The 21,728-nt window shown below is 35.8% G+C and overlaps 2 protein-coding genes across 2 annotated transcripts; both read left to right on the top strand.

Annotated features, from left to right (window-relative positions):
* Nucleotides 1-2,423: 2,423 nt before the first annotated feature.
* On the top strand, nucleotides 2,424-3,395 carry LOC122913506 (olfactory receptor 51F1-like). Its single transcript, XM_044260212.1, has one exon. It carries the CDS (start codon nucleotides 2,424-2,426, stop codon nucleotides 3,393-3,395), a length of 972 nt encoding a protein of 323 aa, XP_044116147.1.
* Nucleotides 3,396-16,472: 13,077 nt separating this feature from the next.
* On the top strand, nucleotides 16,473-17,417 carry LOC122913505 (olfactory receptor 51F2-like). The gene has a single exon (XM_044260211.1). It carries the CDS (start codon nucleotides 16,473-16,475, stop codon nucleotides 17,415-17,417), a length of 945 nt encoding a protein of 314 aa, XP_044116146.1.
* Nucleotides 17,418-21,728: the final 4,311 nt, after the last annotated feature.

Here is a 21,728-nt window from a genome sequence, read left to right as displayed (position 1 = left end):
TTAAATTCAATTAATTAACATATAATGTACTATTTGTTTCAAGGGTACAGATCTGTGATTCAGCAGCCTTATATAATACACAGTGTTCATTACAACACATACTTCCCCAATGTCCATCAGCCAGTTACCCCATCCTCCACCCCTCCAGCAACGCTCAGTTTCTTTCCTAAGATTAAAAGCTTCTTATGGTTTGTCTCCCTCTCTGGTTTTGTCTTATTTCATTTTTTCCTCTCTTCCTCATTGATCCTCTGCCTTGTTCCTCAAATTCCACATATCAGTGAGACAATATAACTGTCTTTCTCTGCTTGACTTATTTTGCTTAGCATAATACCCTCCAGTTCCATCCACATCATTGCAAATGGCAAGATTTCATTTTTTGATGACTGCATAATATTCAATTGTAAATATATACCACATCTTCTTTATCCATTCATCTGTCAATGGACATCTTGGCTCTTTCAATAGTTTGGCTATTGTGGAAACTGATGCTATAAACATGGAGGTACAGTTGCCCCTTCAGATCACTACATTTGTATCTTCAGGATAAATACCCAGTAGTGCCATTGCTGGGTCATAGGGTAGCTCTACTTTCAACTTTTTGAGGAATGTCCATACTGTTTTCCAGAGTGACTGCACCAGCTTGCCTTCCCACCAACAATGTAGGAAGATTCCCCTTTCTCCACATACTCATCAACATCTGTTGTTTCTAACTTGCAAATTTTAGCCATTCTGACTGGTATGAGGTGGTATCTCATTGTGGTTTTTATTTGTATTTCTCCTACTAATGTTGAGTACATTTTCATGTGTCTGTTGGCCATTTGGATGTCTTCATTGCAGAAATGCCTGTTCATGTCTTCTGCCCATTTCTTGATTGAATTATTTATTCTTTGGGTGTTGAGTTTGATAAGTTCTTTATAGATTTTAGATACTAGCCCTTTAACTGATTTGTCATTTGCAAATATCTTCTCTCATTCTGTAGGTTGTCTCTTGGTTTTGTTGACTATTTCCTTTGCTGTGCAAAAGCTTTTTATTTTGATGGAGTCCCAATTGTTCATTTTTACTTTTGCTCCCCCTGCCTTTGGAGACATGTCTAGCAAGAAGTTGCTGCAACTGAGGTCAAAGAGGTTGCTGCCTGTGTTCTCCTCAAGGATTTTGATGGATTCCTGTTTCACACTGAGGTCTTTCATCCATTTTGAGTCTATTTTTGTGTGTGGTGTAAGGAAATGGTCCAGTTTCATTCTTCTGCATGTGGCTGTCCAATTTCCCCAACGACAATTGTTGAAGGGACTGTCTTTTTCCCATTGGATAGTCTTTCCTGCTTTGTTGAAGATTAGTTGGCCATAGAGTTAAGAGTCCACTTCTAGGTTCTCTCTTCTGTTAAGTTGATCTAAGTGTCTGTTTTTTGTGTCAGTACCATACTGTTTTGATGATTATAGCTTTGTAATAGAGCTTGAAGTCTGGAATTGTGATGCCACCAGCATCTCCCTCAATTTCTTTCATGACTATTCTACAGTTTTCTGAGTACAGACCCTTTCCCTCCTTGGTTAGATTTATTCCAAGGTATCTTTGGTTTGGTGTACAATTGTAAATGGGATCTACCCCTTAATTTCTCTTTCTTCTATCTGTTGGTGTATAGAAATGCAACTGATTTCTGTGCATTAATTTTATATCCAGCCACTTTACTGAATTCCTGCATGAGTTCTAGCAGTTTTGGGGTGGAGTCTTTGGGTTTTCCACATAGAGTATAACCTAACCACTTAAGCAATTCCATACTGTTGTTCATGTAATACCCAATCATAACACCATCTCTCCTGGCTTTAACATTTCCTGTAAAGCTGTCTAGCCTCATCTTGCTTTAGCATATATAATCCTTTCCAATAACTTCTGTGGAGTTTGTCTTCATTGGTTTTCTCTTGTAAATGTACTCTCTGAGGGTGGTTCACCCAAACTGTTTGATTAAATTGGCATGTATTCAGTGATAACTCTGAAATGTTCTGGAGATTTTTGCCTGGAAATTCGCACCTTTGTGGACACTGAAGATCCATGGAAATCTTTAGGTGGGTTTCCCATAGTCATTTTATATATAACATATTCAAAATTGAATGCACTGATTTTTATTATTTATTATATATTAATAATCTATTCATAAAATCTTATGATCTAATGGCACTTAAAATTCTATCAATATAGGAAATAATTATCATCAAAATGTATAAGATTATTTAGACATATTTTCCTTGAATTTAAGAGTAAAAATATTTATATATATTGAGTATTATATACATATAATTTATAATTAAAATAGTTTAGAGTTTTCTCAATGATAAAGTACTAATCCATGACCTAGACAGCTCTCCTAACCAAAAGAAAATTTATCTATATATTTTTGTTATTTCTATAGGATGTGATAATTGTGAGGACAAATGCTACAAATCCAGAAAAACATGGAGATCTTAAGCAACCTGACATCTAAATTTCCAACCTTCTTGCTGACTGGCATTCCTGGTCTAGAGTCTGTCCATGTGTGGATCTCTATCCCTTTTTGTTGTCTCTATGCCATTGCCCTCTCTGGGAACAGCATGATCCTATTTGTCATCATTACCCAGCAGAGTCTCCATGAGCCCATGTACTATTTCCTCTCCATGCTTTCAGCTGCTGACTTGGGCTTGACTGTTTCTACAATGTCAACAACATTAGGTATCCTCTGGTTTGATACAGTTGAAATAAATCTAAATACCTGCATTATTCAGATGTTTTTTCTACATGGATTTACCTTCATAGAATCTGGGGTACTGGTGGCTATGGCCTTTGACCGCTATGCGGCCATCTGTGATCCTCTGAGATATGCTACCATTCTCACTAACTCTAGAATCATTCAGATGGGCCTGTTAATGATAATACGCACTGTAGTATTAATAGTACCACTACTCTTGCTTCTTAAGCCCCTCAATTTCTGTAAAGCTAATGTCCTTTCCCACTCCTACTGCTACCACCCAGATGTGATTAAATTAGCATGTTCAGATACTCGGGCCAATAGCATCTGTGGATTAATTGATCTCATCCTGACTACAGGAGTAGATACACCATGCATTGTCCTGTCTTATATCTTGATCATTTACTCTGTTTTCAGTATTGCCTCCCCTAAAGAACGACATAAGGTTTTTAACACCTGTGTCTCCCACATTGGAGCAGTGGCTGTTTTCTATATCCCCATGATGAGCCTGTCCTTGGTGCATCGTTATGGTCCATCAGCCCCCAAAGTTGTCCATTCGATGATGGCAAATATCTATCTGCTTTTGCCTCCAGTGCTCAACCCAATCATCTATAGTGTGAAAACAAAACAGATTCGCAAGGCTATATACGCAGTCTTCTCCTTACAAAATAAACAGAGATAACTGCTTAAGAAAAACCTAAAAAAGTGGCTTTCACTGTAAAAGGCAACACTGGTAGGTTACTGTCTATCAGATATATTTTTTGTCATTTTATTCCTTTATTCAACACATATTTGGAGATCATTTTTGTGTCTTCAGTCATAAACTATGCTACACCCCAAGAATTTTATAGTCAAATAAGGGAAACATGGAAACATTAATAATGAAAATACTCAAAGAAATTAACTTAATACCTTATATTATGTGTTCTACTAACAACTTTTAAGTCATATTCCATTTATTCTTCAAACAGCTCAGTGAAATATATAATAATATTAGTTACATTTTAGAGATGAAGAAACTGAGGCCTAAAGACATGTAAGCCATCAACCAGACAACTAACATGGCTCAGGGTTGAGATTTGAATCTAGACTCTCTGCATGTTAGATGTCACAGTATTCACTAGTGTCTTAATACTCTGCCAAAAGCATCTAGGAAAAATATTACAAGATCAAAAGTAACAACTGAGTCTTCTAGTTCATGCATTATACCTTTAGAAAAGTTGTGTTGTTTTTCCTAGAGTATACTTTAGCTTGTTTTCTTCACTCACAGTTAATAGTCCAAAAGGTAGGAATAGATATGTCATGCCATGTAAGCCATAGATCGGTATCTAGTACTGGACAGTTAGTAACCCAGCTTCAAGGATTAAGGGCATTTGCTAATTCATTATAGGAAATGGGAACTTTAGAGAACTGGATAAAGTCTGAAGCAGGGTTTCTTAACCTTTTTAAAAGCATAATTATCCCTATGGAATCTAATGAAATCTATGAACCCTTCTCCACAGAAAAACCACATATAAGCACATTAATATTTTCCATAAAAGTTCAGAGGCTTCACAAGTGACACAAAGGAGCTACTATAGCTATATTAACCAAACAAAGAATGAAAGGCAAATAATTCATGATGCTCAGCCTATAAGTGGTTATATGCAGCCATACCTAAGATATGGTTCTTACAAAAAGAATTTTTCGGTAAACATACCAATTTAGGGGACAGGCAGAAACTTAAAACTCAGTTGTATAAAATGGTAGAAAAATGCAGAGGAAAGTGGAGGTGGAAACCTGATGTGTGTCACATCAATTTAATTGAAGTTGGAAAAGTAACAAATAGGAGGGATGTTTTATATATCTCACAAACACTGGAGGCAGCAATGTGCTGGAGCCAGCACACATCAGCTTGCAAGCGGCCATATTGTGCAATTCATCTCAACTCTTGTGTTCAACAATGTCATATTTGCGGTTTCAAATCATCATTTATACCTAGGAACTGACAAATACTACAAATGAGGACTTTTTATTTTTCAGAGATTCAGTTTACCAGCATACCAGTGACTGGGAGCCAACTTTATGCTTGGCTTTGTAAGAAGCAATAAAAATTAAAAGTTGGAAGAAACATATTCCCTGCACTCAAGAAGCTTAAAGTCTAGTGTGTGAAGCAGTAACATAGACAAAAAAAATTATAAAGTAATTAAAGTAATGTACTAAATCTTGTGAAAGTTGATAATGCAAAATGATACCTGTTGTGTTGCCATCTAAGTTGAAAATGTTTCCAAAGGTTAATAGAGAAAAGTGTATTTTGGAAGCAAGTCTGTCAAACAATGTGAGAAGTACTCTGTCACCATTTTACTCTTCGTGAAAGAATACTCTCCTGAGTTTTAAATTCACAGGTCTGATCTGGATATAGCACTGAAGAATATAAAAACCTAAAACTTTACTTCCTTTTTTCTTCACTTTTCTCTATCCATCAGATTCTTTTAAGTGAATTTAGATGGTAAGGTTTGTATTAGTTGCTTAAAGAACATCTTTTGCTTGAACAATACTATTGTATAAAGGAATTGATTTGTAGATTTGGTTTAGAAATTTGGGTGTGTTTCTTTCAGGAAACAAAAGGGGACTTTTGTTTTGGTAATTCTACATGCCTGTTAGCTGCATAGAGCTTCAGAGAGAGAGAACACTTGAGAATATTAAAGTTGAGGGACTTATATATTGAGAGGCTCAAAGGGCTATAATATTACAAAGCTTACTCCTAATAGCCTACCCAAGAAAAGACTATCGAGACCTAGCTGAAATTAAGCAAGAGAACATGGTAATGGCAAAAGGGAATTTTTTTTTTAATGTATTTTGAAGACTTTATATGCTGCAAGCAAAATCTTGGATAACCTCACTTAGTTTGAGTTGTACTGTTGATTTACAAAATGTCTAGGATATTACCTATACATGATACTTAGTATAATTCATTAATGGGAATTCCATGGCTTAGTGTATAGAGTGGGCTTGGGGTAAATTTATTAAATTAACATTCTAATAAAGTTCAGTACTTCAAGAGGGAACCATTAAGAAGATTCTCATAGTATGAGGGGTCTTGGTGGCACAGTTGGGTGAGCATCCAACTCTTGGTTTCAGCTCAGGGTCATGAGATCAAGCCCCACCTCAGGCTCAGCACCTACACTGCTTGGGCTTTTTTTTTTTTCTTCCCCTCTTTCTCTCTGTATCTCCCCTCCCCCACTCAAATAAATAAAAAAATCTCTTTTTAAAAAGGTACTCATAAGAGAGTCTTGAAGATCTGCCTATTGGTTACATGTAGAAATAAAAGAAAATGTAAAGACAGGAAAAAATACAGTTCTATGCATGTGAAGGCATTTGAATATTTCCATTATGTTTTTCCATACACTGTATATGTCCTGATTCTTTCTTTCATGTACAGCTGTTGTGTTTCTTGCCAATTTTTCTCTCTTCAATTGATCCATCCAATAAGCTTTCATCTGATCAATTATGGAAAAAATGGATTCAAAATGTTTCCTTCAGAAGGATGGATCAAGTTCTGTCAACCTTAATGCTTGCTTATCTACTTCATTATCCATGTGTTCCAAGTAGATCTGTGTTCTTACCATTTGTTGAATGCAACAGATTAATTTCAAATTGAATCATGCTTCTTCCCACCCTAAAGTACCACATTCCTTCCACATTTTCTTTTAATACACATTGTATTCATGATTCTGCTTCTTTTATGAAAAATTTTTAACCAATAAAATAAAGTGGCTGAGGGAAGTGAGCACACTGGGGTGAATAGATTATACAAGTTCAGAAGACCTACCCTAGATTGTGTTCCAGGAGAAGCCTAGAGGACACAGCATCCACTGAGTACATTAGGAATCAGCTGCAAAAATGATATCGGCATCACTGAGAAGAGGTTCTTCTCTGCTGACCAGGGATAATATGAGATGCAGTCACTGAGCCAGGCTTATTAATAACCCTGTATATAATAAGGTCTGAACAAAACAGAGTCTAGGTAATCACCAAAAAACCAGAGGGTAGCAGTTATTATAAGAACTGACAAGGTCCAAAAGCAAGCAAGAGAGCTTAAAGTGCAAGCAGCTGGGGCGCGTGGATGGCTCAGTGGGTTAAGCCTCTGACTTCAGCTCAGGTCATGATCTCAGGGTTCTGGGATCAAGACACACATCATCAGGCTCTCTGCTCAGCAGGGAGCCTGCTTCCTCCTCTCCCTCTGCCTGCCTCTCTGCCTACTTGTGATCTCTCTCTCTCTCTGTCAAATAAATAAATAAATAAAATCTTTTTAAAAAAAGTGCAAGCAGTTGTGGAGATGTTTAATAGAGCATGACATCTCTGGGGCAAAACAGACAAATAGCCAATGAGGGGCTAGGTAACATTATAAAAAGGAGACAAGAATGGATAAAAAGGAGATGAGAAGAACTGTCATATTTTGAGGTAAGATTGACCTTGAGTTGAGGAGAAAGATAAAAAAAATCTTCTGGTAGAAGAATCATCTGAGGCTATTAGGCAGTTCTAAACAGAATTAGTCAAGGTCATTGGGTATCCCCAAGTCAACGTCATCTGTTAGAGGAATTCTGTATCTTCTAGGAATGGGCCTGCCTTAGTTTCCCTGCCATATTCAGTTACTGGCTGAAAACAGCTCATGGAAATGTAACCTCTGTGGAATGTGATGATGGATTAAGAGCTCCAAACTGGGACCAAGAGATAATGAGAGAGTGAAGGGCACATTTAATAATAAGCATATCTATCAAATTAAGAGGAAAGTATGTAGGCAGTACAAGGAGGAGCCAAACAACCTAACCTTGTGACAGAGAAGCCAGAGCAGCTCTGGGATGCTCAGGAGAAGCTCAACAGCCTGCCATGTCTTCAGGTTCATGGGCTTCCCTTAAGGTTTCAAACACTCAAGAAATGGAGTATCAAGGTGAAGGATATGAAAATTTTGGTATTGTTTTTGTAGCTTTTCTATAATATAAATTATTTTGAAAAACAGTGTTAAGAATTCTCATGAGAGAGGACTGGGTACCTCAGTCAGTTAAGCATCTTACTCTTGATTTCAACTCAGATCATGATCTCACGGTCCTAAGATCAAGCCCCACATCAGGCCCTGTGCTGGGCACAGAGGTGCTTAAAATTCTCTCTCTATCCCTCTGCCTCTTACTCACCCCTAATTTGTGTGCACTCTCTCTCTAAAAAATAAAAATATAGGGGTGTCTGGGTGGCTCAGTCATTAAATGTCTGCCTTCAGCTCAGGTCATGATCCCAGGGTCATGGGATCAAGTCCCATATTGGGCTCTCTGCTCAGCATGAAGCCCACTTCTCCCTCTCCCACTCCCCCTGCTTGTGTTCCATCTCTCACTGTCTCTCTCTCTCTCTATGTCAAATAAATTAAATCTTTAAAAATAAAAAATATAAAGATAAAAAATTCTCATGAGAAAAATATCTGATTGACCCTTCTTGGGCCAGCATCTAAGTTTCTGGTATTGCTCAATCAAGTTCATGTGTACAAGACTAGTATATTGAGCTCACTTCTATGTTTGAGTCTATCAGGAAAGGGGAAATATTTTACCAAAGAACCACCCAACACCACTCATGTATCCGCTCCTTATCCAAAAGAGTGTATTAAGAACATTTGATTAATGACAAATATCTTTAACACAATGGCCAGTATCCTAATAAATAAATGATTGACTAAATAGAAGAATATTTTCAATTTGAAAATTTCCCTTTAGCAAAACTCATCAAGGCAAAAGTACAAGGAATACAAAATCACTGATTAGATAAATAACAAGACAGTTATGTAAATTTATAAAATGTAAACACATATATTAGCATGTCATATCTTTCCTGCAGGCGAGCAGAAACAGATTCAGGTATTTTGAAGAAGTGATTAAAAAATAATCAAGATTAAAAATCTACTTTGTTAGACACAGAAACAGTAAAATGTTCCTCATGTCTACATTAAGATTCTCCATGAAATTTTCATGTTTACTATATTAAAGAATTACTTATTCTGACAATTACTATTTCATGAATTCAATATAATGCTAATTGCTTTGCTACTAATAACAAATAATGCTATACACCATTAAGTCTTAAGAAAACATAATTCTTAGTCTGAGACAGTTTATGAGAATTGAAAAAAATGTGCAAAAACTACAAAATGTCCATAGCAACTTAACTCTGTATTTTTGTACTCATTGCTCTATGTTATATTAAGTAAATAGAAAAGTCCATTATAAAAAACTAATTTCTCCAAAATTATAATTTCTTCATTAGTCATTCAGCAAATATTTATCAAGAACTACTAGGTCTAAAAATAGATGACATGAGCATATACTATCATGAAACATTTATAACCATATCTTCCTATCAAAATAATCCATAAATCCCACCAGTACCTCAAATTCAGCAACTCCAAAGACAAATTTATTGTGTTTCTTTTACAATCTGTTCCTTCTATGGATGGATGGAATCATCTTTGATAGTGAAGAGCGTAAAGTGATTAAGAGTTTTACTTTGAAAAAACAGCACCAGCCTCCTCCAACCCCTGACAACTTGTCTTTCCACACTGAAACTGGTAACATATAACACAATGCAACTTCTCTGATGCTGCACTTACTATAACTTTCTCATTTCCGACTCCACTATTCTGTACCTTCAGAGTCTGCCTGTACTATAGGCACACTCTACCAGGTATCCCTACCTTCAATCTCTCTTGCATTCTAATTTACCTCCTATGCAAAAATCAGATTGATCTTATAATAGAATCACACCATTGCTTAAAATAATCTGCAATAGCTTCTCTTGTTGTTCAAGTTGTACCTAAATTCCACCAGCCAAGAAAACATTATGTTCTAACCCTGGGTAGCAGGGCAGTAGACCTCAAAGTGAGATTTGCTCTATCATAGCTATTCACAGAAATCTTTGTTTTCATAATTTTTTGTACATTTTTCAAAAAGTGGAAAAGCAGGGAAAAAAACTCATCAAAGATGGCAGGCAAATGGCTGAAGCATTTGAGAGAAGCAAGTAGTAGAGTTTTAAGAGTAAGTCTCACTTTGAGATCCTGATTTCAATTCGTTTGGATAAATACCCAGAAATGAAATTGCTGGATCATATGCTAGTTCTTTTTTAAAATTTTTTGAGAAATCGCCATACTGTTTTCTACAATGTACCAATTTAAATTCCCACCAATGGTGTACCAGTGTTCCCTTTTCTCCACAAACTGACCAACATTAGTTATCTTTTGGTTTTTGCTGCTGTTTTTTTTTCCATAAAGTAGGCATCCTAATAAGTGTGAAGTGATATCTCATTGTGATTTAGATTTCCATTTCCTTGATGATTATTAATGTTGAGCATCTTTTCACATACCTGTTAACCTATATATAATAATACAGTATTGTATACTTAAAATTTGCTAAGAGAGGAGGTATTATGATACCTTTAACACTTACACACACATAATAATACTAAAGAGGGTGAGAGAAAACGTTGGAGGTGACACATATTTATATGGCCTTTATGATGATGATGGTTTCATGGTTGTATGCTTACTCCCAAATCCATCAAATTATAAACATTAAATATATTTAGCTTTTTATATGTCAATCAAACCTCAATAAAATGGTTCAAAAAAATTTCCATGAAAGTTCTACTGAATAAACTTGCTAAATTTCACAGTAATATATATTCCCTCTGTAAAACATATTGACTGATGCTAGCAGCCAGTTGAACACTCAGCTCTTTCTCCAATTAGCAAGTCTTCATTTCCCCTTAACAAGTGCCCTGTGGGCTACTTGTTTTTCCTTCACTATCATAGTTATTATAATGGAAATTTTATACAGTGTATTAAACATACAGTTCACAGGGGCGCCTGGGTGGCTCAGTGGATTAAAGCCTCTGCCTTCGGCTCAGGTCATGATCCTGGGGTCCTAGGACCAAGCCCCGCATCAGGCTCTCTCTCAGCAGGGAGACTGCCTCCCCACCCCGCCCCCCTCCAGCCTGCTTCTCTGCCTACTTGTGATTTCTGTCTGTCAAATAAATAAATAAAATCTTTAGGAAAAAAAATACAGGTTAATATATAATTGCAGGATAATACAAAATTGCAATTTGCGAACTACATTGAAAGATCCTAACTCCACATAAAACAATGATGAATAAATTATACACACAAGTGTCAGGTTAAAATAAAATGTTCGATGTAGGTTAAAATTACTTTTATGACTCCTATATTTAACCAACTTTATTAGCTAATTAGCCTAATCATCAACTAAACTAGAGTTTAATAAAATGGCTTCTATTTTGCTTATTTATGATTCCTTTTTCTAGACTGTGAAATAGATCTGAAAGAGTAAGGGATAAATTAATTTGATAAACACTATTGACCACTGATTTTGTGTCAAGTACTTTGTTTATCAGTATATGTCAGGTAAATTGAAAATATTTGTTTTAGCCTGAACAACTAAGACCAAATAAGATAGTATACCTGAAATTACTTGGAAAACAGACATTAATTAACATAATCCCTGAAGAAGAGCCAATCTCCTTCTTTTCCTCAAATGGAGTTGCTTCCATCTGATGGGCTATGCTGACAAATCTTCCTTCTACTAAAAGAGTAATCTTCATGGAACCCCTTGGCTTTGTCATTTTATTTTACTGTTTGATTCTGAATTGTAGCAATCAGTTTAACAAATATTTGCTCGTTTTAACAAATATTTCATTCATATGTTCTGAGTACTTGGCACTATGTTACTACCTGAGATACTTTCAAAGTATTTATTTCATTTAGTTGTGCACAAAAATCTATATAATAGATTATTTACAAGAAACACATAGAATAAATAATGAATAATGTTTTTCTGAAAATAAATAAATTGAAAAAAAAAGAAACACATAGAATAAAAATCAAGAATATTGAAATAAGTCAAGCAGAGAGAGTCAATTATCATATGGTTTCACTTATTTGTGGAGCATAACAAATAGCATGGAGGACAAGGGGCGTCAGAGAGGAGTAGGGAATTTGGGTAAATTGGAAGGAGAGGTGAACCATGAGAGACTATGGACTCTGAGAAACAATCTGAGGGGTTTGAAGTGGCGGGGGGTGGGGGAGGTTGGGGTACCAGGTGGTGGGTATTAGAGAGGGCACGGCTTGCATGGAGCACTGGGTGTGGTGAAAAAATAATGAATAATGTTTTTCTGAAAACAAATAAATTGGAAAAAAAAAGTTAAAGTAAAAAGACTTAAAAATCAGATTTGGAGACAAACACAGCATTAGATTAAAAATGCAGTATTTATTCTTTAAAAGCTTGAAATATAAACATTATAATTAGAGTGTTTTTATGTTAATTTGTCTAATTGTCTTAGTAAAATGTCTTTTTTGTGTGTTAGAGTGAAAATAAAGGGTGGTTATATTAAATCACAAAAAAAAAGAAAAGAATATTGGATCCTCATCTTAAATGTTGTATCCATGTTCAAAGTAATGATTCAATTTCTTTTTTTTTAAGATTTTATTCATTCATTTGACAGAGAGAGATATCACAAGTAGGTGGAGAGGCAGGCAGAGAGAGAGGAGGAAGCAGGCTCCCTGCTGAGCAGACAACCTGATTAGGGGCTCGATTCCAGGACCCTGGGATCATGACCTGAGCTGAAGGCAGAGGCTTTAACCCACTGAGCCACCCAGGCACCCCTCAATTTCATTTTTAATTAAAACACATAAACACAGAGTTACCATGTCAACATTTTTTTTTAATTCTCCACCTTGACATTTCCTGGCGCCAGAGAGGTAAAGCATAATAGAATGGCACTGAAATTCCCCAAGGGTGTATTTATCCCAAATGGGTAAATGACTACACCATCACCGTTCTTTATAAAAATTTTCCATAAATAGAGGTAAGTAGGTGACCTTCATATAGTCCACTCTAAATAAGTTCTCTTCCCTGTCTATAGGCCAATCAAGCAGCTGCTCAGATCAGAACCAGTCCTTGATTGTGTCTATAATAAAATGCATCCGATGATAAAATTCTAATCCATCATGAGTAATTTAGCTTAGATAAACACAAGGAAGAATTTCTTGAAAGTGAAGTTAAAGACAATAATTCACTTAGTCTCTGGCATTACTCCTTCAACATCTTATTTGTATCCTCTCTATTCTCCACATCTTGAAAGGTAAGATTCTCCCTACCTACTCTCCCCATCTCCAGTCTCTGATCTCCAAACCCTCAGAGCCACTGATTATACTTAGTCTCCACTGTATGGATCATTTCCAAGAACCTGATCCATAATCAGAAATTCCAAATTCTGTAAAGACACTGTGTTCTCATTTGTTTAGCTAATCATAGAAAAATTGTGCTTCTTCTATGTCTATATTTCCTGACACATATAATGACCAAAACCCCAAATCACTGGTACATCCTCTCTATTATTTTACTTATATTTCTAATTGGGTTTACACTTACTGCAGCACTCTTACTCCATTCAGTTTCTTAAGACTGCAGCAATCTGACTTGTTTCTTTTTAATTTTTTCTGAACACCAGGAGCAATGTGGTACAGTGAAATGAGCATACCTAGAGAGTCAGACAGACCTGGCTTCACACACTGGTCCTCTTATGTCAGTCTAAGGGAACCTTCACTCTGTACCAAAGCCTTCTCACCAAAAAGTGAGAATGTTAGTCATAGCCTATTAATGGTGCTATTCAGTTAAAGCAATAACAGGTAGAGATATGTGGCAAAGACCCTGGCTCAATATTAATTCTTCTTCTCACCAAGAATACTAGGGCAATCCTTTCACTGGTCTTCTGATCTTTCACCTAGTGCATATTTCAGCCCAGGCCCCAGACATGGAAATGGAAGTGCCTCCCAGGTCAGCATGTTCAGAGCGTGCAGCAACTGTTTCCCCTCCATGAGGTGGTTAACTTTGTAACATACCACGGATGTTCCTAAATTCAGAAAGATATAATAAAGGACTCTCTCAAATTGTTCTCTGTGAATGGATAAATAAAGTAATTAATTGAACCCATGACATTTCCAATCATGGGAATAGCATTTTGCCTTTCTAGAAAGATTGTGTTGTTATTCATCATTTTGACAGACCATCATGTGATGGTAACTGATTTTCCTCAGCAGCAGGATATAATTCTAGACCTTTCTTTATATGAAATGCCTAGTAATCTAGAAAATAAGACTTTCAATTCTCCTTCCTGAAAGAATAGAGTTGTTTTACTTTCTTGATTACTCAAGTGCTGTCGTATATTTTGACTTAGTTGATCTCCATATTCCTTAGTTAGGAGTTAATCACCCTCCAGATATCTTTGATGTAGGCTATCAGTTTTAGCATTAGTACTTCTTTGGTCTGTTCCTTCTATCCTTTAGCTTTTTGGAAAATGTAATAGAAAGTTAGGAGAAACTGTCTCAGGTAATACTAGCTAGAGTTACTTTAAAAATGGAAGCCTATTTAAATCTTAGAACATTCTGAGAGAAATATGCTATATGAATTATGAACAGTTGCAGTACAAACAGAAATTAATGATCAACAAATGGGATGTGGAAGTACATTCAAATTTCTGGATCAGGCAACCTGATACATCAAGTCACCACAGATCTCCAGAGTTACTATCAAAATGAGGAAAACAGAACATACAAGTTGTGGGGGCTCCGAGGACTAATTCAGAAGCAATCATGTTGTGCTCGAGTTGACGCTGAGATATTTAAGCAGAAAAATCAGGATTAAATACGTGGATCTAATATATAGGGGATTTAGCCTAGGATAAAGGAAAGTATGCTAAATTAAGAAAATAAATGAATAAAAACATTGTTTATAGGATGCCTATGGAATTAAAATGGAGAAATAGACATTTTGTTCATTGAAATAATCAAACTAGTTTTTATCTATATCTATAAGTAAGTTATGAAATCAATTAGATCATAAAATTATATTTAAATAAGCATAATAGAATTTATAGAATTTAATAGAAATTATCAGGAATGGCTTCCAAAGGAACAACGGATATCCTAGTCCTTTTTTTTTTTTTAAGATATATTTATTTATTTTAGAAAGAAAGAGAGAGCATGAATGTGGGGGGTAGAGGGAGAGAGAAACTCCATGCTGAGCCCAGAGCTGGATGCAGGGCTTGATCACATGACCCTGAGATCATGACCTGAGCTGAAACCAAGAGTTGGACATCTAACCAACTGAGCCACCCAGGAACTCCACCATGGGTTAATTTAAATTATAACATGCAACGGATTAACTTAAATTATAGCCTCTGATAATATGCTTAAGAACTTACAATTTGCTAAAATTAAGTCTCATTAGTTTATTTACATATCATACAATACATATGTAGTCTGACATAAAATTGTTTTGACTCTGAACCATAGAAACATTAAATAAGTGGGAGATTTGCAAACATAGATATCTCTAACACATTTGCCTTATTAATTGATAGGGTATTATATTATTATTGAACTAGAATTATATCATTATTATTATCACTGAAAATTGCAGTGTAGTTGTTAATAACACAGGTTCTAAAGTCTTTTCTCTGATTGCCAACATCAATTCTTTCATATTTTATGACCTTCAGCTATTAATCCAAACTTCTGAACTTCACCTTCTGCATCTATAACAAATAAAAATACTTCTCCTTAGGTTTGTCCAAGGTTCAAATGAAGTAAGCTATGTAAAACACTTAGATAATTGTATGGAACATCTTCTTATTATTCATATAATATATATCCAAATAATTCTATAAGAAATCAAAAGACAGATTAAAGACCAGGGCATACATGCTATAAAAGAAGATTATCATTTCTCTCATTGACATGGGCAGGTTCCATAATGGTAAACAAGGCAGTATTTTAGTTTACAAATTAAGAAGAGTACCAAGCTTCAGATCCCTGGCACTGAAGCATCTTCACTCATTTCCCTCTAGAAAACATATGTCATGAGACAGTATGAACTGGCATTATCTATGGTGGATTCTTAGGATACCCTGAAAAAAGATGCTTCTCTGCTAAGCTAAAGTAAATTTTCACTTACAATATGAGTTTAATAATTCTAAAATTGCAAGGCAAAATTATTTCCTGGGGCTTATTCCTACTCATCATTAGAGTATTTTAAGGAGGGCAAATAAAATAGAAATTAGCAAAAACATATTGAATATCTTCTATGAGGAAAGAATTATACTAAGCAAAGTTTAGCTGAAAATAAACTCTTATTCTCATGAGACCATATTAATAAGTATAAACTTATAGTCTAGCTGAAGGATAAAAAAAAGTAACAAAAATATTGATGAGTCCAAATTAGTAAGCGATAAACAACAAGACAATTTACCTGAGTATGAAATTAAATTGAACTTAATTAAATATCTTATTTCAATGATGAATCCCACAGACATAATATTGAATGAAAGGAGCCAGATGCAAGGAGAACATACTGCATGATTCTATTTATATCAAGATCAAGAACAGAAAAAAGTCATTATGGTAACAGAAGTCAGAATAATGGTTACAATAGGAGAGGCTATTGCTGAGGATGAGGCATTGGGAAGCCTTCTGGGTTGCTAGTAATGTTCTACCAGTTATCCTGAAAGTAGTTTTATGAGTGCATAGAGATGCATTAAGCTGTACTCATTAAGCTGTACTCTAAAGTTTTGAGCAATTTACTAAATGTGTATTAAACTTTAAACATAATTTTAAAATTCTAAATTTAGAAAATCAAGATTTGACAAGAGAATTCAGTTCCTGCAGATCATAATGCAAATTTTCCATAATTCTACTTTCCCTACTTTCCTCTTGACTGGGGTTCCTGGACTTGAATGGGCCCATGCCTGGATCTCAATCCCCTTCTGTTGCCTCTATTTAACTGCTCTTTCTGGGAATACCCTGATCCTGTTCGTGGTCTTCACTGAGCCAAGCCTCCATGAGCCCATGTACTATTTCCTTTCCATGCTGTCCACCACTGACATTGGCTTATGCATCTCTACACTGGTGACAGTACTAGGAATATTCTGGCTCAATGCCCGGGAGATCAGCTTTAATGCCTGCTTATCACAAATGTTCTTCATTCACCTCTTCACTTTCATGGAATCTTCAGTGCTCCTGGCTATGACTTTTGATCGTTTTGTGGCCATTTCCAACCCATTGAGATATGCCACCATTCTAACTCATGCAAGGATTGCACAGATTGGTTTGGCAGTCATTACCAGGGGAACTGTCATTCTGACACCACTGGTCTTGCTTCTCAAGCGTCTATCGTTCTGCCGAAGCCATGTGCTCCGTCATTCCTATTGCTTCCACCCTGACGTAATGAAGCTCTCGTGTTCAGACACAAAGATCAACAGTGCATTTGGACTAACTGCAATCATCTCTACTGCTGGAGTGGACTCTATTTTTATCCTGCTTTCCTATGTCCTGATCATTCGCTCAGTTCTCAACATTGCATCCCCAGAGGAGAGAAAAAAGGCTTTCAGCACCTGCATTTCTCATATCACGGCTGTGGCCATATTCTACATCCCTTTAATCAGCCTGTCTTTTGTTCACAGGTTTGGAAAACATTCTCCACCATATGTGCCCACACTGATTGCTAATATTTACTTGCTCATTCCCCCTGTGATGAATCCCATCATCTATAGTGTGAAAACAAAGCAGATTCAAAGAGCTGTGCTCAAACTTGTGTGTTCTAAGCGAACTCATATTTAACAATTACTGACCCATGAAGACCTATTTCAAAGTCAGTAAAATCTGATCATAAATTGGAGTTATAATCCATGCAGTTTTAAAGTTGGGTGGAACTATGTGTCATATAATTCAAATGTCTCCACAATGCTGTTAGTCTTATCTAGGGCAATCTTACCTTTTCTACCACCAAAATACTAAGTCAGATTCTCAGTGTCTCTCGGTTACCCTATTCCTATAGATGGCTAACTCACTTCCTATCTCTCTACTCTTTCTATCAAAACTACACATCATTCACTTTGAATTAATTTTCCAAATATCCAGCACAAATAAAATTTAATAAGAAATCAATAAGCATCTTTTCCATGTTTATTTCTCATATACCATTCCTATCTCTAACAAAGTCCCTTCCACCCCTCTCCCTTCCAGCAACCCTCAGTTTGTATCTCAAGAAACATCTGAACAATTTAAGTGCCATTTAATTCATTTTGTATGTGTAAGACATTTTCTTACAAATTACCCCCCCTTTTTTTTTACTTATATTATCCAGCACTTGATCAAAATTCTGGCTTTCCAAACTACATAGGCAAAGGACTATTTTAGATCTTGAGATCACAGTCTCTGGAATTTATCCCAGTTTGCATATGGCCCAATTTGACTAAGAGTAATTAAAGCCATTTTTTTCATGAATGGTTTCACAAAACCAACTGCTATACATAATTTAAAATTAAAATTTCCCAGGTGCCAAAGATAAGTTCATTGATTGTGACAAATGCACCACTTTGATCAGAGATATTGATGATAGAGAAGGCTGTGCATAAGCTGGGGTGAGGGATATACAGGAACTGTGTAATTTTCACTGAATTTTGTTGCTATGAACCTAAAACTGCTCTTGAAAACCCCAAATTTATGAAAGTGCAGATTCCTGAGCCCCATCCCCAAATATTTTATTTTACTAGTTCTAGGATGAGGCCTATGAATCTGAATTTATAACAAGATCCCAGGGTATGTCTAATATCCAGCCAGTTTGAGAAGCCACTGAACTAAACACGGTATAACTTGTATCTCTCTGCTGTTTGTTTATTATCATCAACATAACATGTATTTACTTTGATCTCTGTGGGAGAATGGTGGGGGTAGAGAATAATCTTTAAATCTTTCTCTCTGTGGAAAACCTGGATCTAAAATACCAGAGTATATCAAGTGATTTCAGAGGTCTCCTTCCCAAAGCAGGTGTGAAAACTATATTCATACAGTTTCCATGTTTTTTCAATATTTATATTTTCCTGGCATATATTTCAATATTATTCATAGCAAGTTAAAAACAAAACCACTTTAGCAATTGCACATGGGACAGCAAGCAGATTTAGGCATGCAGAGTGTTTTTGAAGCACAAAGACAAAACAAGAAAATACAGTTGACCAGAAATATCCCTTAGGAATAGATTTTTCTAAGGGGCGAATGATTCTCCTGAGAATGGGTTTCTCATAGATACCCTCCACTCAGAGGAGAATGATACCGCAGATCCTTGTCTCTTCCTCATCGTCTTCACTTGATGTAAGTACAGGGGCATCAGAAAGACAGTGGATATGCACTAATGTTAGATTTATGTGGGCTCATCTTGCAACAAGAAATTTGGCTTTATTAGAGAAAGTATTTCTAAGATGCAACCATGCAAACATAAGATGCTGTGGAACTGCCTTAGATTTAAGAACTTACTACTGTAAGTATCCTAGTATTGTAGAGTTGTCAACAAACCTTAGAAATAAAAAATAGAGATTCTTTCCAATGTACTGAATCTCAATTCTGAAAAAGCTCATAAACAGTAAAGTTCTGAAAATAAAAACATCCAATGCATGTATTCAATTTAAAATCTAGCTAGGATTCCTTAGATAAGATAAAATACCTAAAGTGTATTATCTATGGTACTAGAAATGGGGAGTCTGAATAGCCCCAAAACTGAATCTGAGTCATAAATGTAGAATTCTGCCATAAAAAGAACAATATAGGGGTGTCTGCGTGGCTCAGTGGGTTAAAGCCTCTGCCTTCAGCTCAGGTCATGATCCCAGGATTCTGGGATCAAACCCTACCTCTGGCTCTCTGCTCAGCAGGGAGCCTGCTTCCTCCTCTCTCTCTGCCTGCCTCTCTGCCTACTTGTGATCTCTGCCTGTCAAATAAATAAATAAAATCTTTTAAAAAATTATTTTTAAAAGAACAATATAATTTCTTTAAGCAAAAACATGAAATATGAGATATCTAGGGTCAAATGCCCAAATCCCAATGCTGAATTTCAGAGATAAATAATTCATCCAAAAATAGAGAATTGTTATTGGTAAGGCATAAGATTTTAGTTCTTTTTGTTATAGTGGGGATGATGCTGGCCCATTAAGAATAAGAGACTATAATATTCTTTTTTTATTATTATGTTCAGTTAGCCAGCATATAGCACGTCATAAGTTTTTGATGTAGTGTTACTATAATATTCTTAGAGATCAAGACGCTCAAGCCAAACTGATAATTAAGAGATTCATTTGAAGTCAATTAACTTAGGTTAAATATGTCAGCAGTAGCTATGAAAATGTGCAGCCCTAATAGAAGTATCAACAGCTCAAATCCCTGACTCCAGGAGACATTATTTAACATACACAATTAATTTTACCAGTGGTCTTAATTTAGCATGTAAGGAAATAATACCTTTCCATCTCTTCTCAACTGGCAAGGAAATAAGTTTTAAATAAACCAACAAAAATCAGGAGGTGAAAAATAAATCTATCAAATATCAAGTGTTTGAAACCCTAATACATATGCATTTATATGAGTATGTGTAGCCAAAGAACAATGATAATGCATGACTGTTGTAGAAAAAAAAATCACATGAATACTTGACATTTTAGTAATTCACATACATATGCAGCATAAAAGTTTATTTTTTTAAAGATTTTATTTATTTATTTATTTGAGAGAGAGAGAGCATGAACAGAGGGGAGGGGCAGAAGAAGAGAGAGCAGACTCTCCACTGATCAGGGAGGCTGATGAAGGACTGGATCCCAGGATCCTGGGATCATGACCTGAGCCAAAGGCAGATGATTAACTGAATGACTGAGCCACCCAGATGCCCAAAAGTTTATTTTTTTAAAGTTATGCTACAAATTTCACCACATCAAGAGGTATTGATATGCAGCACAGCAGAGTTTTAATCAATTTTAAATTTACATAAATGGAATTCAAATCCTAGCTTTCCCATTGTATGAAAATATTGCAGTTTGTTTATCTCTCTAATTTTTACCTTTCTGGGATAAAAAATTGGATTCTTATACACAACATGATTTTCAAAATAATTAAGATATTCCACCTAAAACACAAAATTCATGTAAAGCTTGACACATTGTGGGAGTTCATAAATGATAGCTCCTTTCCAAGAAGCTATATTATTATCTCCAATTTACCAATGAGGAAGATAGATAGATGATAGATAGATAGATAGATAGATGATAGATAGATAGATGATAGATAGATAGATAGATAGAGATTTATTATTGATTCACACAATTATGGAGAATGAGAAGTCCCACAGGCTGTCATCTATAAGCTGAAGATCCAGGAAAGTCACAGTTATAGTACCAATCCAAGTATGAAGGCCTGAAAACTAGGAGCACTGATGGTGTAAGTCCATGCCCAAGGGCAGAAGACTCATGTCCCAGCTCAGCAGTCAGGCAGAGTGAGAGAGAACTCTTCATTCCTCTGCTTGGTTCTATGCAGGCCCTCAATTAACTGAATGGGGCCCACCCACAGTGGGGAGGGTAATCTGCTTTGCTCAGATTACTACTGACTCAAATGCTAATCCCTTCACAAACATATCCAGAAATAACATTTGATGTGGCTCAGTCAAGTTGACACATAACTGTCACACATACACACACCTAAATCCATTTCATGCCAACTCTACTTAGAATCCAGATCTCAATCTAGACAGCATTATTTACTGGAAACCATTCCTTATCCCTCACAATGAGCTTGCTGTTTTCTTTATGTGCTCTCATAGCAGTCTAGATTTATTCTTTACATTATGTAATTCCATGTTACTTGTCTGTGTCTCTTGTTAACTAAAAATTTTCAGGGTCATAGACATCATTGTGCTTAACGTTTAATTTCCTGCTTCTGATCCACAGTAGATGTGCAGTACATATTTTCCTAATGAATGAGTGTATTTTCAGTATTTATGTTTAAAGTGACAGTTTTGACATGTAGTACTGGAAGCTCAACTCCTCCACTGTTTCTGGATCATTCCCTGTGTTAAAGCACTTCTTAGTGTTTTATAAGTTCCCTCCTTCTGGC

The sequence above is a fragment of the Neovison vison genome, chromosome 7 (assembly GCF_020171115.1).
Source record: "Neovison vison isolate M4711 chromosome 7, ASM_NN_V1, whole genome shotgun sequence".
Taxonomy (NCBI): domain Eukaryota; kingdom Metazoa; phylum Chordata; class Mammalia; order Carnivora; family Mustelidae; genus Neogale; species Neogale vison.
Note: the sequence above shows the minus strand (reverse complement) of the source record. Positions and strands in the feature narration are given on the sequence as shown.

Coding starts and splice junctions, on each gene's coding strand:
- LOC122913505 (XM_044260211.1), top strand. CDS start 16,473: ATGCAAATTTTCCATAATTCTACTTTCCCTACTTTCCTCTTGACTGGG.
- LOC122913506 (XM_044260212.1), top strand. CDS start 2,424: ATGCTACAAATCCAGAAAAACATGGAGATCTTAAGCAACCTGACATCT.